The sequence below is a fragment of the Oncorhynchus gorbuscha genome, linkage group LG02, assembly GCF_021184085.1.
Source record: "Oncorhynchus gorbuscha isolate QuinsamMale2020 ecotype Even-year linkage group LG02, OgorEven_v1.0, whole genome shotgun sequence".
NCBI classification, from domain to species: domain Eukaryota; kingdom Metazoa; phylum Chordata; class Actinopteri; order Salmoniformes; family Salmonidae; genus Oncorhynchus; species Oncorhynchus gorbuscha.
Window position 1 is genome coordinate 64,091,558 of NC_060174.1, and position 17,602 is coordinate 64,109,159.

Here is a 17,602-nt window from a genome sequence, read left to right on the forward strand (position 1 = left end):
AGAAGAGCCAGCCAATTGAAATTAATGGCTACAAAATGGGAGGCATTTGGTGCCACGAACACAAAGACTGACTGACAGACTCACCTGGCCAGTGTGCTCCGTCTCATCTTTGTTGATGAGGTACATTAAGAAGAACCTGGAGAGGACAGACAGACCGGCAGGTCAGCGTGATGGCAGATGGTCATGGACACACACTGTTGACTGATTACAGGGAGAACACGTACATGTAGTTGGCCAAGTTGTGTTCCTCCAGGGTGTGGGTCTCGAAGCCGTGCGGCGTCGTATCAAAGTAGTCGCTTCCAATTCCACAGATGAAGCACTTGGTCTACAAGAATCAAATAAACAGAAACAGTAGGCAAGATGGTGGTATGTGCCCAACTATGTGATTGACTTGAACTCACCTAAAACTGATGAACGCCAAAGATGCAATAACATTTTAAATTGAAAAAAAGATCTGTACCTCCATGTCTTCCTTAACCTGCTCTTGTTGGTCTCGGAGCTCTCCGAAGGCGTCAATGATCAGACCTGTAGGAAACACAAACTCACATCCCTTACAGTCGAATGACATTATGACTAGCTATCCGAGATTGCCATTAGCTTGAGGTACTGTACAGTGGTGGAGTAGTGTTTTGGAATGCATAAGAGGGACGGTGCCTTACCCTGAATGATGGCCAACAGGATGACAATGACAAAGAAGAAGAAGGTGATGTCAAAGACCACCCGGTAGAGCTCGTACACGTCTCCCGCCGGGTCCTCGATCTCGTCCCCTATGCCACCGCCAGCACGCACTCCCACGTACATGTGGAAGAGGTAGCACTGACACAAGTGGAGGGAAGAGAGCACATTGAATATAGAGAAGTAGTGAGTAAACTCAAACACACTGTACGACTATAGAGGATATGGTACAGCATAGAGCTGGCAGGAAACGGCACCGGCTCACAGTCATCATGTCGTCACATTTCATATCCGGCTCATCCTCATCTTCACTCTTGTTGTAAAACTTGCGGAAGAAGATAAAGGCCACTACAGTGTAGAGATACACCACCACTGCCAACAAGCCCAATGTCATCATGAGCTAGGAGGGAGACAGGGAATGAGTCGTATCAGCAGCACATTCACTGACAAACGGAGGCTGGAAGGGTGTTTACTGTTCAGCTCCCTACCTGTTTCCCATTGTGGGTGACAGAGGACAGGATAGTACGGAGATCCTTCACACCGATGGCTATGTCCAGCAAGTGACAGGCATAGAAGAAGTTGTTATAATGTCCAAGCAAGGACATGATCGTGTACCAACACAGATAGAGAAAAGTCTGGGGGAAGAGATTGAAATAGTCATATAAAGCTTGTCTTCAACCTACAGTATGAAAATGAACAATTGTTATAACCAATACATCTACGGCACAAATACAGAAAATACTATTCATCTTTGATCCCTCTTACCCCGTCTGTGAACACAACTCCACATTTCCAGATCTGGTACTTAAAGTCAATAGATGTACACCTGAAAAGTATAGGATTGGATTTCAATGACAAAATGTTCTAGTATTTATGTGGCTAGTAGGGTTAACAATATACCGTTCATTTAAGTGGCTCAAAAACCCCATGAAAAGCTCCCCCATCAAGATTGGAGAGGTGTGCAATAACAGCATTGGTTAATACCAGGCCAACGTGGAATTGTCTGGTTCCTCCGGCTTCTTATCGGTTTGTTGACTGACGTCCAGCGAGGCTAGATCCATGCCTAAGAGCTCTGCGATCCTCTCTCTGCCGTAAATGTCTCCATACTTATCCAGGACCTGGCCACACAGACATACAACATAGGCCATTCCATCCAGAGACCAACTTAACCAACTTTATCCCTTCAGAGCCTCCAAGACCAAAAAGCGTCTTACCTTTCGCTTGACAAACTTGTCCCAGTAGTTGTTTGGGAAAGAACTGTCAATAGAAATGTGGAAAGATGTGCATCATTTAAGCTGTAATTCCTCACACTTTCTGAAAGGTGATGATATAATATCATTGGTAGAGGTGGACTTCTATGAGCTTGCTTACGGTGTGTTGAGGACCAGTCTGTCCCATTGGCCTTTGATGTCATCATCCTCAGGCTGCTCTGTGATGTAAAGGCCATCAAACTCCAGCTTCCTGGCCAGCTCCTTCTCCCTCTTAAAGATCACCAGAGGGATCTGAGAGGAACGCACATTGTCTGTTGTCATTCAGATGTTTATGTCCTGATACAGATCACTCGTGTTCTTGATGAAAACTTTTACGGGGCAAAGATACACTTGATGTCTGTTGTTATTGTAGTTGTAGTAGTATGTATTAGTAGTGTGTAGTAGTAGTATGTTGTAGTAGTAGTTGGTGGTAGTAGTAGTGTGACTCGAGCAATACGGAAGCGGTCAGATGACGGGGATGCGACACTACAGGATTAGAATATGTTCTGTGATTCATCCAATGGCATTGAGGAGTATACCACCTCAGTCACCAGCTTCATCAATAAGTGCATCGACGACGTCATCCCCACAGTGACCGTACGTACATATCCCAACCAGAAGCCATGGATTACAGGCTGTCCGCACCGAGCTAAAGGCCAGAGCTGCCACTTTCAAGGAGCGGGACACTAATTCAGACGCTTATAAGAATTCCCGCTATGCCCTTTCGAGGCAAGCAACACTGAAGCATGCGGGAGAGCACCAGCTGTTCCGGACGAATGTGTGATCCTTTGAACAGGTCAACATTCACAATGCCGCGGGGCCAGACGGATTATCAGGGTGTGTACTCAGAGCACTCGCGGACCAACTGGCAAGTGTCTACACTAATATTTTCAACCTCTCCCTGACCAAGTCTGTAATGGCTACATGTTTCAAGCAGACCACCATAGTCCCTGTGCCCAAGAACGCAAAGGTACCTGCCTAAATGACTACCACCCCGTAGCACTCACGTTGATAGCCATGTAGTGCTTTGAAAGGCTGGTCATGGCTCACATCAACACCATCATCCCGGAAACCCTAGACCCACTCCTATTCGCATACCGCCCCAACAGATCCACAGATGACGCAGTCTCAATTGCACCCCACACTGCCCTTTCCCACCTGGACAAAAGAGACAGCCAATTGCTGTTCATTGACTACAGCTCAGAGTGCAACACCATAGCGCCCACACAGCTCATCAATAAGCTAAGGACCCTAGGACTAAACCCCATCCCTCTGCAACTGGATCCTGGACTTCCTGACAGGCTGCCCCCAGGTGGTAAGGGTAGACAACAACAATCTGCCACATTAGTCATAGACTGTTCTCTCTGCTACCACACGGCAAGCGGTAACGGAGCGCCAAGTCTAGGTCCAAGAGGCTTCGAAACAGCTTCTACCTCCAAACCATAAGACTCCTGAACGTCTAATCAAATGGCTACCCAGACTATTTTCATTGCCCCCCCCCCACCTCTTTTACACCGCTGCTACTCTCTTGTTATCATCTATGCAGTCACTTTAATAACTTTACCTACATGTACATATTACCTCAACTAACTGGTGCCCCCCTGTATATAGTCTCGCTATTGTTATTTTACTGTTGCTCTTTAATTACTTGTTTACTTTTATTTCTTATTTTTATCCATATTTTTTAAACTGCATTGTTGGTTAGGGGCTCGTAAAGTAAGCATTTCACTGTAAGGTCTACTACATCTGTTGTATTCGGAGCATGTGACTAATACAGTTTGATTAGTATGTAGTAGAAGTAGTAATACAGTAGAGGCTGATGAGGGGAGGATGGCTCATAATAATTGCTGGAATGGTATGTTTGATACTCAGCAGCCTCCACTGTAGTGTAGTGTAGTGTAGTGTAGTGTAGTGTAGTGTAGTGTAGTGTAGTGTAGTGTAGTGTAGTGTAGTGTAGTGTAGTGTATGTATGTATGTATGTATGGTAGTAGTATCTACTATTGCATGAACCTCACCTTTAGACAGTTATAGCCGATGATGCAGAGGAAGGCGATGACAGTGTGCAAGGCGGCCAGGAATGTGAGGGTGGGCTGCATGTAGCCAGTGCTCTCCTCCAAGAAGAAGTAGACTGGGCCTTCCTCCTCCTCCTCCTCGTCTCCTCCTTCATCCCCACCAGATCCCTCCATCTCTTCTGCTGAGCCCTCAAACAGCCCACTGCCCTCAAACAGCGCCCCCACCCCCGAGCCCTCAAACATGCCAGAGCCCTCCACCTCATCACCTTCTCCTGGGGGGCTGTCTGACACCTGAACAATGGACACAGGCAGAGAGACAACACAGATGCATTTGAACATTTTAACGTGTTATGCAGATATGAGGTCAATTCCAATTGAAGGCAGTCAATTATGGAAGTTCTTTGAATTTAAAAATCTAAAACTCTTGTTATCTGTAATGTTTAGGTCAGAACACTATACAACCACATGTCACTTCCCACCTGGAGAGGGTATCACACATAAAACAAATCAAATGGTGGTCAGATTCACTACATGACCAAAAGTATGTCGACACCTGCTCGTTAAACATCTCATTCCAAAATCATGGCCATTAATATGGGTTTTTCTCCATTTTACTGCTATAACAGCCTCCACTAGATGTTGGAACATTGCTGCGGCCGGGGACTTGCTTCCATTCAGCAATGAGCATTAGTGAGGTCAGGCACGGATGTTGGGCGATTAGGCCTGGCTCGCAGTCGGCGTTCCAATTCATCCCAAAGGTGTTCGATGGGGTTGAGGTCAGGCACTGATGTTGGGCGATTAGGCCTGGCTCACAGTCGGCGTTACAATTCATCCCAAAGGTGTTCGATGGGGTTGAGGTCAGGGTCTGTGCAGGCCAGTCAAGTGTGCAGGCCAGTCAAGTTCTTCCACACCAATCTCCACAAACTATTTATGTACGGACCTCGCTTTGTGCACGGGGGCATTGTCATGCTGAAACTGGAAAAGGCCTTCCCCAAACTGCTGCCACAAAGTTGGAAGCACAGAATCGTCTAGACTGTCATTGTATGCTGTAGCGTAAAGATTTCCCTTCACTGGAGCTAAGTGACCTGAACCATGAAAAACAGCCCCAGACCATTATTCCTCCTCCATAAAACTTCACAGTTGACACTATGTATTGAGGCAGGTAGCGTTCTCCTGGCATCCGCCAAACCCTGATTTGTCCGTCGGACTTCCAGATGGTGAAGCGTGATTCATCACTCCAGGGAACACGTTTCCACTGCTCCAGAGTCCAATGGTGGTGAGCTTTACACCACTCCAGCTTGGCATTGCGCATGGTGATCTTAGGTTTGTGTGCGGCTGCTCGGCCATGGAAAACCATTTCATGAAGCTCCCGATGAACAGTTCTTGTGCTGACGTTGCTTCCAGAGGCAGTTTGGAACTCGTTAGTGGGTGTTACAACTGAGGAGGACAGATTTTTACACTCTACGCACTTCAGCACTCGGTGGTCCCGCTGTGAGCTTCAAATCAAATGGTAGGCTTGTGTAGCCTACTGTACCATGTTTCCACTTCACAATAACAGCACTTCTAGTTGACCGGGGTAGCTATAGCAGGAATGGAAATTTCTCAAGGGGTGTCCACATACTTTTGCATATATTGTGTATTTCAAGTGACAGCTATTTTTTTTTATATATAACCTGTAAGAATTTGTTCACCTTGTAGAAGAGTAGAATGAAGTTTAGAGCAAATGCAATGAACAGTGCCAGAAAACGCAGATTGTAAAAGTTCCGAGAGAGGTAGTTCTGGGAAAGAAAGAGACACAACGTTGTATTAAACCAAAGGTGGAACAGAGGAATTGACAGTACCCAAATTGCCACATCAGCAAGTCACAAAAACTATTAGAGGAAAGCAATGATTGAACTGCCATGTCTAACCAAGAATTTATTTCTTTGGATGTCCAGCTCAGTCCAGAGTTGGAACCCTTGCTCCCTGTGTTGTTTCTTAGTTTTCTTATCCTTGGCCTTCTTTTCCTTCGGTTCCTCCTGTTTCTCCTCCTCTTTGGTCTCAGCTTCTTTCTCAGCCTTCTCTCCATTTTCAGTGCTGAAAATTAAGTAAATGGGGTGTTTGGTTGATAGCACGTTCCAACAAACACCAAAAGATGAACGCATGTACAGTATTGGTTAATAAAGGGGGATGGGAGAGTGCAGGGAGGCAGGACAAGTTTATCTACTGTACATGAAGGAAGATGGCCTGAGGTACTCACTCTGCCTTCTCAGGCTCTGGAGGGGGCTCCTCTATGGCAGGAGCAGGAGCAGGTTCAGCAGCTTGGCCATCAGCAGCTGCAGCAGCACCCTCCTCTGGTTGCTGCAAACCACAAGAAAAGCTCATTAGTATAAGTGAATGTTGACATACTTTACTGGAAAGCTCACAATGCACTTTTTAGTCTCTGCGTTAAATAGAAAAGGTGCCTCACCTGTTTCCTCCTGGTCAAAGGAGTACCCTCAGGAGTAGGAGGCTCAACAGTGGCCTCAATTCCCATGTCACCAAGTCCTCCTGGAGCATCAATGCGTGGAGGCCCCCCACCTTCCTTGTCTTGTTTGTCCTCCTCCTCCTCCTCTCCACCGCCTGTGTCCATTTGGTCAGTTACCCCTCCTGCCTCCTGCTCCTCCCCAGTCCTAGGCTCCCCTGGCAGGTCCCCGTGCACCTCGTCCTGGGTGGGGTCGGGCATACTGGCCAAGATCTCTGTCACTGTGATGTTCTTGGCTCCCTCCACCAGGCCTCCTCCAAAGAGAGTTTGCCAAATGAGCAGGAAGAAGCCCTTACATACACTGTAGATGAAGTGCAGGATGCCAATGAGGATAGTCCAGAAGAAAGTGGCCAGACCCACCACTATCTGCTTGATGGTCATCTTCCTCACCCTGCGGTACTGCCTGCGCAGGTTACGGAAGGTGAAGATACTCAGGAAGTTCAATAAGCTGTTGATGAAGTCTGCAAAGGCAGAGCTGGACTCTGGCTCTCCTTCCTCTCCATTGCCCTCTTCATCTCCCCCTCCACCACCTCCTGCCTCAGCTCCTCCTTCAGCCGGCTCATCATCATCCTCCTCCTCCTTCTCCTCCTCCTGCTCTGAGATCTGGGAGGCGATGTTCATCTCAAAGATGGTGTCCTCGCAGAAGTTGACAAACATCTCCATCTTCTCCGACTCGCCCCCCTCGTTGACAACATCAAAGATGAACTGTCGTTTAGACTCTCTGACCTGAGGCATCTCCCACTGTGTGCGGTTGACCTCGCTGATCTCAAAGTAAATACGCTCTATCTTCCTGCTGGCACCCATGATCTCTATACGGCCCAGGAAGGGGCGGAAGTAGTTGAGTACACTCTCTGCCTGCTCTAAGAAGTTCTTCAGCCTGAGGTCATGAGGGACATGTTCAGACAGGTTGGTCAGCAACACTGCAATGTTAAATCCAATGTCTTTAGCCGGCTCCTGGAAGCGGTCGGCAAACTCCTCAAAGTTGATCATGTCATTCTCATCGGCCTCTGAGCAGGACAACAGGAATTGGATCTCAGAGGGAGAGTACTGTTTCTGGCTGTCCATGGCCTTCTGAAAGTCCTTCTTAGAGATCAACCCTCGGGGGTCGGTCACGTAATCACGGAAGGCGTCCGACGCCACAATGTCCTTCAGTTTGAGAAACATGTCAAAGAATTTGAGGATCATCTCCACGTTGCTGGACGACTCCACCAGCATGTCCACCATCTGACGGGCAATGGTGCCGTTCACCACATTACCTGAAACATGGCATAAAATGGAGGCAAATGATAAAGAAAGTGAGAGAAATTAAAGAGAAAGGGCAGAAACAGCAGAAAGATTGACATAAAAATTCATTTTTACCCTCAAGTAGAGAGAGCAGCATAACCACCATGTCCTTCTGGAGGTCCAGTAGCTCCTTCAGCAGGCCAATCTGGCTGGAATCCTATGAGACAGTACAAACACATACAGTGCCTTCAGAAAGTATTCACACCCCTTGACTTTTTTTTGTTGCGTTACATAGTGGGATTAAAATGGATTTAATTGTCTTTTTTGGTCAACGATCTTCACAAAATACTCTGTAATGTCAAAGTGGAAGGACATTTACTTTAAATTGCAATATATATATATATATATATATATATATATATATATATATATATATATATATATATATATATATATATATATATAATATATATATATATAAAGTTTAACACTAATATATCTTGATTAAATAAGTATTCAACCCCAAGTCAATACATGTTGGAATCACCTTTGGCAGCGATTAAAGCTGTGAGTCTTGCTGGGAGCTTTCCACACCTGGAGTGTGCAACATTTGGCCATTATTCTTTAAGAAATTATTCAAGCTCTGTCAAATTGGTTGTTGATCATTGCTAGACAATCATTTTCAGGTCTTGCCATAATTATTCAAACAGAATCAAGTCAAACTGTAACTCGGCTACTCAGGAAAATTCACTGTCTTCTTGGTAAGCAACTAATGTGTAGATTTGGCCTTGTGTTTTGGTTATTGTCCTGCTGAAAGGTGAATTCATTTCCCAGTATCTGGTGGAAAGAAGACTGAACCAAGTTTTCCTCTAGGATTTTGCCTGTGCTTAGCTCCATTCTGTTTATTTTTTATCCTGAAAAACTCACCAGTCCTTAACAATTGCAAGCATACCCATAACATGCTGCAGCTTACCACTATGCTTGAAAATATGGCGAGTGCACTCAGTACCCCAAACATAACACTTTGTTTTCAGGATGAAAAGTTACTTGCTTTGCCACATTTTTTTGCAGAATTACTTTAGTGCCTTGTTGTAAACATGATTTTGGAATATTTTTGTTCTGTAAAGGCTCACCTTCTTTTCACTCTGTCAATTAGGTTAGTATTGTGGAATAACTACAATGTTTATTCATCCTGTTACCTCCTATCACAGCCATTCAATTCTGTAACTATTTTAACGTCACCATTGGCCTCATGATGAAATCCCTGAGCAGTTTCCTTCCTCTCGGGCAACTGAGTTTGGAAGGAAGTCTGTATCTTTGTGGTGACTGCGTGTATTACACTATCCAAAGTGTAAATAATAACTTCACCATGCTCAAAAGGATATTTAATGTCTGCTTCTTTGTGGGGCATTGGAAAACCTCACTGGTCTTTGTGGTTGAATCTGTGTTAGAAATTCACTGCTCGACTGAGGGACCTTATAGATAATTGTATGCGTGGGGTACAGAGATGAGGTAGTCATTAAACAAATAATGTTAAACACTATTATTGCACACAGAGTAAGTCCATGCAACTTATGTGGCTTGTTAAAACCTCTTAAGGATTAGCCCCTTTTTTCAATTTCCATCTAAAATGACATACCCAAATCTGCCTGTAGCTCAGGCCCTGAAGCAAGGATATGTATATTCTTGGTACCATATGAAAGGAAACACTTTGAAGTTTATGGAAATGTGAAAGGAATGTAGTAGAATATAACACAATAGATCTGGTAAAAGATAACACAAAGAAAACAAACGTTATTTTGTATTTTCTTTGTACCATCTTTGAAATGCAAGAGAACAGCCATAATGTATTATTTCAGCACTGTATGTGCAAAGATTTAGATTGATCCAGTGAACCAATGCATTTCTGTTCAAAATGTTGTATCAAGACTGCCCAAATGTGCCTAATTTGTTTATTAATAACTTTTCATGTTCAAAATTGTTCACTCTCCTCAAACAAAATAGCATGGTATTCTTTCACTGTAATAGCTACTGTAAATTGGACAGTGCAGTTAGATTAACAAGAATGTAAGCTTTCTGCCAATATCAGATATGTCTATGTCCTGGGAAATGTTCTTGTTACTTTCAACCTCATGCTAATCGAATTAGCCTACGTTAGCTCAACCATCCCATGGAAGGGACACCGATCCCGAAGTTAAGCACATTTTTACTCCTCAACTTATTTAGACTTGCCATAACAAAGGGCTTGAATACTTATTAACTGAAGACATTTCAGCTTTTCATTTGTAAACATAAAAAAATACTTTGACATTGTGGGGCATTGAGTGTAGGCCAGTTACAAAACATCTAAATGTAATCAACTTTAAATTCAGGCTTTAACACAACAAAATGTGGAAAAAGTCAAGGGGTGCGAATACTTCTTCAAGACACTGTACAGAACATTTTAGGCCTGTAGACTTATAATGATAATGAAGATAATTCTTATACCAATGGAATCTAGAAGTATTCATGCAGTATGACGGTAGTGGGATGGCCTGAACCCATATGGTTTGGATTTCAGTGCAAACACCTTTCATTAAGGAGTATTCAATGAGTTCACCAGCACAATGAGTCTCCAAATCTAAAATGTCCTTTCCCACCGACTATGTGCTCTACTACTCCTGAGAGTCATGCTATATCTTCTTTGATAAATTCCCCCACAGTGGTTAAATAACTACTCCTGTACGTCATCTGGGGTCTGCGCTGAAAATACAGGTAACTGCCAAAATAAAGGAAACACTTGACGAAATGAGGGATACAAAGTATATTGAAAGCAGGTGCTTCTACACAGGTGTGGTTCCTGAGTTAAAACAAATAAAACATACCATCACGCTTAGGGTCCTGTATAAAAATGCCCAGTTGCCCATTCATTTGGCTACCATGGCAGAAGAGATCTCAGTGACTTTGAAAGAGGGGTCTCACAGGAGTATAGGGAGTTTAAATCGTGTGTGTGTCTTAATCACCAGATCTCAACCCAATTGAACACTTATGGGAGATTCAGGAGCGGTGCCTGAGACAGCGTTTTCTACCACCATCAACACCAAATGGTGGAATTTATCATGGGATGAATGGTGTCACGTCGCTCTGATAGAGTTCCAGAAATGTATGCGAAGGCGCATTGAAGGTGTTCTGGCTGCCAACGCCCTTTAAAAGACACTTAATGTTGGTGTTTCCTTTATTTGTGGCGGTTACCTCTATGTACTCCAAGAAATACATGATGAACTAGTACGAAACTGCCATTATAGTAAATGTCTCCATGTTAAGACATAAGGAGCTGAAGGTTAAATGGATATCACCTTACCCTGAAGATGATCCTTTGCTTGCATTGTATTGAGACACACATTTCAAATATTTCACCATAAACAATTAACAAATCAGGAGAAAAAAATAGAAAAAGTACCACACACACATCAAGTTACATTTGACATGTACGGAACTTACAATTCAAGAGAACCTGTATGTTCACTTGTTTTTTTGGGGCCAACAACATTAGTTGGAAAAACTATTAAAAAGTGAAAAAGAATATTAATTGAACACAGAAAGACTAGAGAGTAGCATGCAACTCTGACTTTATGCCGGGGCAAAGTTAGAATTAGTCAGAAAGCATCAGGTCAGAAGTGAACAGTATACAGCCAACCATCCATTACTGTGTATCTAGGTCATCCAAGTCATAAATGAGGTCACACAGAGGGGCAGATTAATACAGTGTACGCTCCATCAGGGTTTGTTAAAGGGCTGTCTCTTTTCTCAGTTAGCTTTACATTCACCTGCTTTAAAGCCTTTCATGTTACTATGCCTAATGCAGACCGTTAAAGGGGCCATCAGCAGTTGCTACATCCATTTTATTTAAATGAATCATGTAAATGTAAACAAAAACATGGTGAAACCTGTCATTTTGATATAATGTATGGTCAATCCTCGGTCTATGAATTTGAGAGTGGTTACATTTCTCCAGCCCCATCCCTCAGCTTTTTTTACCCGAAACGGGGTTAGGGAAAACGCTTCGTTATTGATTCTACTGCTGATTGCCACTTTAATAAAGAAGTTGAGCAAAGTCTGGAATGAGAATCCAATATACAGCAGGTAGGTTAGTAATGTCATTTTATAAAGCACTTTGCGTTAACCAAATAAAGCAATGTGGACCTCTGCCTTTTATTGTCGCAGTAGGTTGTTTTCAGTTGTTTTAATTGTTTTGGGTGTTGCATTACAAAAACAATGAGTACTTTTCTAGTTCTTATTCCAGCTTTAAAGGCAGGTGAGTATAAAACAAACCGGGGGAAAAAAAGAAGGAAACCAGGGATGAATCAGGAAAAAAAAAAACTGGTAAACACTCAATCACGTCAATGATAGATAAATAAAATGAATACATACTTTACCCTGCATAGACCATGTGAAAGACAGTTTACATAATCATTATCTCATACGATTTTGTAAGCAGAGTAAGAACGCAAAGACAGTGCTACATTTCAAAGTACTTTGTTTTGTCCCTGTTAAACTTCTATCAAGGTGTTATGTACTAACATGACATCACGAATATACGTAACGCTAAGTACTTTACATATACATTACCAATCTACTAACTACGATACAAATATGGTGTTCATTTCTCCTATTACCACTGCCAGAGTCATATAGGTGGTATGTCGGCAAGCCAGTGCATTTATGTGAATGTCAGGTAAAAAGAGAGCATGAGGAGATCTCTGTGAGGAGGAGGGTGGGGGGGTAGTAAGAGCGGACACTTTGATGTAGCAGAGGTTTTAGCATCACACTAATATTTAGTTCACCATTCCAGATTCAGTTTCTACAAACTACTTCTACCGTAAATATATATATATTTTTTTTAGAAATGACAGACTCAAACAATGCAACAAAATAATTCAAGTTGTGTACTTGAAAAGTGTTTGTCAAGCGCAAAGTTGACAGTCAAGTGTACGTTCATAACAAATGTTCACCCCTGCAATGGTAACACAGATCACTTTTGATTGTGAAACCGCAATCTTGTAGATGCATTTGCAAGCTGATCGTGTATGTTGTGCACAGCAAGCAGTGTATACTAGCTACACACAGGTTTGCACGAGAACATATCAGATACATTGTGTGTGATATTTCAACTGTGTCATGTCCTCATGCACAACAAGTCAATGTTTGCTTAAGGTAGATCATTTGTGGTTTCTAAATGCTGCTGGCGGTGTTTTGTATGGTGAGAGATGTGTACAGTACGTGTTGAGGTAGGCAGCTTGTACCTGTGCCAGCTTCATCATCATGTGGGCAAAGACGTGGAGGAAGCCCACCACTGCATCCCACAGCCTGCTGTGGGTCAAAGACTGCTGGTTGCCTGTACATGGACCCTGAGGGGGAGGGGGGCACCAGGTACAGTCACACACATACCATACCCAGTAACATCCAGTAATCTACATGCTGTACAGATGAATGGGTTTATACTCACCTGGATGTATTCAGTCAGACTGTTGAAGATCTGTTTAGCCACTGTCATGGCCTTGGAGAAGTTCTTCTTGCCTGGCTCATCAATGATATCTTTCCCAGAGTAATACCAGTAGAAATCACTGATTGACTCCTTGAGAGAGTAGAGAGTGAGAAAGAGAAGAGAGAAGAGAGAGGAGAAGCGAAGAGCGAGAGGAGAAGCGGAGCGAAAGAGAGAGAGAGAGAGAGTGTGACAAATGTGCAAGGTGAAAGGGATAACAGGACACCTCTTTAACAGGTATGTGTTAATAGTCAGAGTCCCAGTACCTGCAGTCGGAGGAGGTAATCCACAGTGCAGATGATGATGTTTATAGTGGTGGTGCTGCCTGTCTGTGTCCGCAAGTAGTTCTGGAAATCTGAGACAAAACACACAGTAAGAGTCCACTCAAAGACATTACAGCGAGTCGTGATTCAAGTCCTGATTCAATGATAAATCTGTCGTTCCTTAACTACAACACCATTGTCATAATTCCTCTCACCGTTATTGTGGCCCTCACAGAGCAGCTGCAACATGCGGAACAGATCACAGGTGAACTCATCATCCGCCATGACTTTCTCACCTGGGACGGGGAGATACGAAGGGACAGAGCATCAGACTAGTTCTAGGAATACTGGAAGTCTTTAAGGGGGGGGGGTTCAGGCTGCCTCTATCTGTATGCGGTGTAGGCTGGAGGCTAACTTGACATTTTGCGCCATTCATTGGAGTGTTAGCCTGTGCGCGCCATGGTCAGCAGCACACAAGGTTGCAGCAATAAGATGAGTGTGATGATCATTGCACAGCTCTCCATCACGTCTGGGTAATCGCATTAGTAAGAGCTGCAGTGACCTCCTTACAGACCATCCATCTTCCTGATCCCCTTGGCAACATAGACGAACAACCGTTTTAGTTGGATACCGGGGTTGCTCGCTGTGAAACAGGAAACCTCAAACACTTGCTGGAATCCCGGCCAAGAGGTTGGCGTGTAAAAAGCACATTCACAGCAACAAGCAACGATAAGAACTTCTGCACTTTTATACACAATCAAACATCATTAGCGTCACATATATAAAACACGTACAGGAACAGTTGTCTATAAACACAGAAAAAACACAGTATACTATACAGTGGGGCAAAAAAGTATTTAGTCAGCCACCAATTGTGCAAGTTCTCCCACTTAAAAAGATGAGAGAGGCCTGTAATTTTCATCATAGGTACACTTCAACTATGACAGACAAAATGAGAAAGAAAATACAGAAGTAAGTATTTGGTCACCTACAAACAAGCAAGATTTCTGGCTCTTATAGACCTGTAACTTCTTCTTTAAGAGGCTCCTCTGTCCTCCACTCGTTACCTGTATTAATGGCACCTGTTTGAACTTATTATCAGTATAAAATACACCTGTGCACAACCTCAAACAGTCACACTCCAAACTCCACTATGGCCAAGACCAAAGAGCTGTCAAAGGACACCAGAAACAAAATTGTAGACCTGCACCAGGCTGGGAAGACTGAATCTGCAATAGGTAAGCAGCTTGGTTTGAAGAAATCAACTGTGGGAGCAATTATTAGGAAATGGAAGACATACAAGACCACTGATAATCTCCCTCGATCTGGGGCTCCACGCAAGATCAAAATGATCACAAGAACGGTAAGAAAAAATCCCAAAACCACACGGGGGGACCTAGTGAATGACCTGCAGAGAGCTGGGACCAAAGTAACAAAGCCTACATTTACATTTAAGTCATTTAGCAGACGCTCTTAACCAGAGCGACTTACAAATTGGTGCATTCACCTTATGACATCCAGTGGAACAGCCACTTTACAATAGTGCATCTAAATCTTTTAAGGGGGGGGGGGGGGTGAGAAGGATTACTTGATCCTATCCTAGGTATTCCTTAAAGAGGTGGGGTTTCAGGTGTCTCCGGAAGGTGGTGATTGACTCCGCTGTCCTGGCGTCGTGAGGGAGTTCGTTCCACCATTGGGGGGGTCAGAGCAGCGAACATTTTTGACTGGGCTGAGCGGGAACTGTACTTCCTCAGTGGTAGGGAGGCGAGCAGGCCAGAGGGGGATGAACGCAGTGCCCTTGTTTGGGTGTAGGGCCTGATCAGAGCCTGGAGGTACTGAGGTGCCGTTCCCCTCACAGCTCCGTAGGCAAGCACCATGGTCTTGTAGCGGATGCGAGCTTCAACTGGAAGCCAGTGGAGAGAGCGGAGGAGCGGGGTGACGTGAGAGAACTTGGGAAGGTTGAACACCAGACGGGCTGCGGCGTTCTGGATGAGTTGTAGGGGTTTAATGGCACAGGCAGGGAGCCCAGCCAACAGCGAGTTGCAGTAATCCAGACGGGAGATGACAAGTGCCTGGATTAGGACCTGCGCCGCTTCCTGTGTGAGGCAGGGTCGTATTCTGCGGATGTTGTAGAGCATGAACCTACAGGAACGGGCCACCGCCTACCATCAGTAACACACTACGCTGCCAGGGACTCAAATCCAGCAGTGCCAGACGTGTCCCCCTGCTTAAGCCAGTACATGTCCAGGCCCATCTGAAGTTTGCTAGAGAGCATTTGGACGATCCAGAAAAAGATTGGGAGAATGTCATATGGTCAGATGAAACCAAAATATAACTTTTTGGTAAAAACTCTACTCGTCGTGTTTGGAGGACAAAGAATGCTGAGTTTCATCCAAAGAACACCATACCTACTGTGAAGCATGGGGGTGGAAACATCATGCTTTGGGTCTGTATTTCTGCAAAGGGACCAGGACGACTGATCCGTGTAAAGGAAATAATGAATGGGGCCATGAGATTTTGAGTGAAAACCTCCTTCCATCAGCAAGGGCATTGAAGATGAAAAGTGGCTGGGTCTTTCAGCATGAAAATAATCCCAAACACACCGCCCGGGCAACGAAGGAGTGGCTTCGTAAGAAGCATTTCAAGGTCCTGGAGTGGCCTAGCCAGTCTCCAGATCTCAACCCCATAGAAAATCTTTGGAGGGAGTTGAAAGTCCGTGTTGCCCAGCAGGTGTTGATAAACTTGAAGCCTGCTGATGGAGCTGAGGAAACCTGTTCCACATTTGGCCAGGACTCATTTCCTCAGGCCCAGGAGAATGAAAGTCCATATTGAACAGCCCCAGCAACAGCCCCAAAACATCATTGCTCTAGAGGAGATCTGCATGGAGGAATGGGCCAAAATACCAGCAACAGTGTGTGAAAACCTTGTGAAGACTTACAGAAAACGTTTGACCTCTGTCATTGCCAACAAAGGGTATATAACAAAGTATTGAGATAAACTTTTGTTATTGACCAAATACTTATTTTCCACCATAAATTGCAAATACATTTTGTCTGTCATAGTTGAAGTGTACCTATGATGAAAATTACAGGCCTCTCATCTTTTTAAGTGGAAGAACTTGCACAATTGGTGGCTGACTAAATACTTTTTTGCCCCACTGTATACACAGTATACACAGATAAAAGTACATGGTCACATCAACATGGATAGGTACAATGGACATCACAGTATACAGACATACAACGCAATGGAGAAGTTCACTCCCCTCAGTTCCTTAGTCAGTGCATGCAGAAACACAGGGTCATGCAGCACAGACCTGCTATACTCCTCTAACTTCCCTGAGTGTAGGTTAGGACCAGAGTTTGGTGTTCTGTCTGAGCAAGGTAAATACGAGGGTTGATGCCATTGCGGGGGGGAGGGGGAGGGGGTGGGGATTACAGCGTAAGTCATGTGAGCAGACACAAAGGGCTTATCGGGGAATCATGGCCAGGGACTAGGGTTAGCGAGTCAACACTAAGGGTGAAGTTGAGAGATCAATGGATTGAGATATTGCGCTGATTCCGTGCTCAGGAATTCTTATAAGTTGCAATAGTTTGCGAGCTTTGGAGTTTCAGTAGATCTGCGGTTAGACACTCAAGGGGAAAGAATGCTTTTCAGTCACTGTCTGTTGCTAGTGCAATGACCTCTTTGAGAGTTTAATAAGTTTGCCATGTATACATAGACATGTATTTACCTGAAGAAAACAACGGCATTGGCATTACTTGGCATGACTGAGAAGTTATTTCATAAACCCTTTGAGTGTGAAATTGAATAGGGTTGGGCGCCACAACACGAGATCATTCAAAAGAGCTGAAGGAGATGAAGAGACAGGGAAGGTGACAGGGAGAGAAAGAGAAAAAGGTAGAAAAACAGAGGGACAGAGGTATCATTTACCCCGTTCGGACTTCATGTCTGAGGACCAGCAAAGGATGGAATGGGAGAGGGGAGGGAGGGACGCAATGATGGCAAGGTAGGGAAAGAGAGGGGTAGTGAGTTGACAGACAACAGTAGAATACTTAGGAGTTGGAGGGGAGGTTAACAACAGTCTATTGTCAACAATTCTAATTTAGAATTAGTTTACAAGTACATTAGACTTACAAAATATTCTACAAATA

The 17,602-nt window shown here is 44.1% G+C and overlaps 1 protein-coding gene across 1 annotated transcript in view; it reads right to left on the reverse strand.

Moving 5' to 3' along the window:
- The window catches only part of LOC124006954 (ryanodine receptor 1-like), a 76,687-nt gene that overhangs the window by 980 nt on the left and 58,105 nt on the right, over positions 1-17,602 (reverse strand). The window contains 21 exon segments of the mRNA XM_046317150.1: positions 85-136; positions 225-325; positions 461-525; positions 660-816; positions 941-1,075; positions 1,164-1,310; positions 1,441-1,501; positions 1,660-1,793; positions 1,890-1,932; positions 2,047-2,177; positions 3,941-4,228; positions 5,629-5,715; positions 5,848-6,013; positions 6,177-6,277; positions 6,387-7,696; positions 7,800-7,881; positions 12,947-13,051; positions 13,150-13,278; positions 13,452-13,540; positions 13,664-13,744; positions 17,382-17,399. Coding sequence (XP_046173106.1) covers positions 85-136; positions 225-325; positions 461-525; positions 660-816; positions 941-1,075; positions 1,164-1,310; positions 1,441-1,501; positions 1,660-1,793; positions 1,890-1,932; positions 2,047-2,177; positions 3,941-4,228; positions 5,629-5,715; positions 5,848-6,013; positions 6,177-6,277; positions 6,387-7,696; positions 7,800-7,881; positions 12,947-13,051; positions 13,150-13,278; positions 13,452-13,540; positions 13,664-13,744; positions 17,382-17,399 — 3,482 coding nt within the window.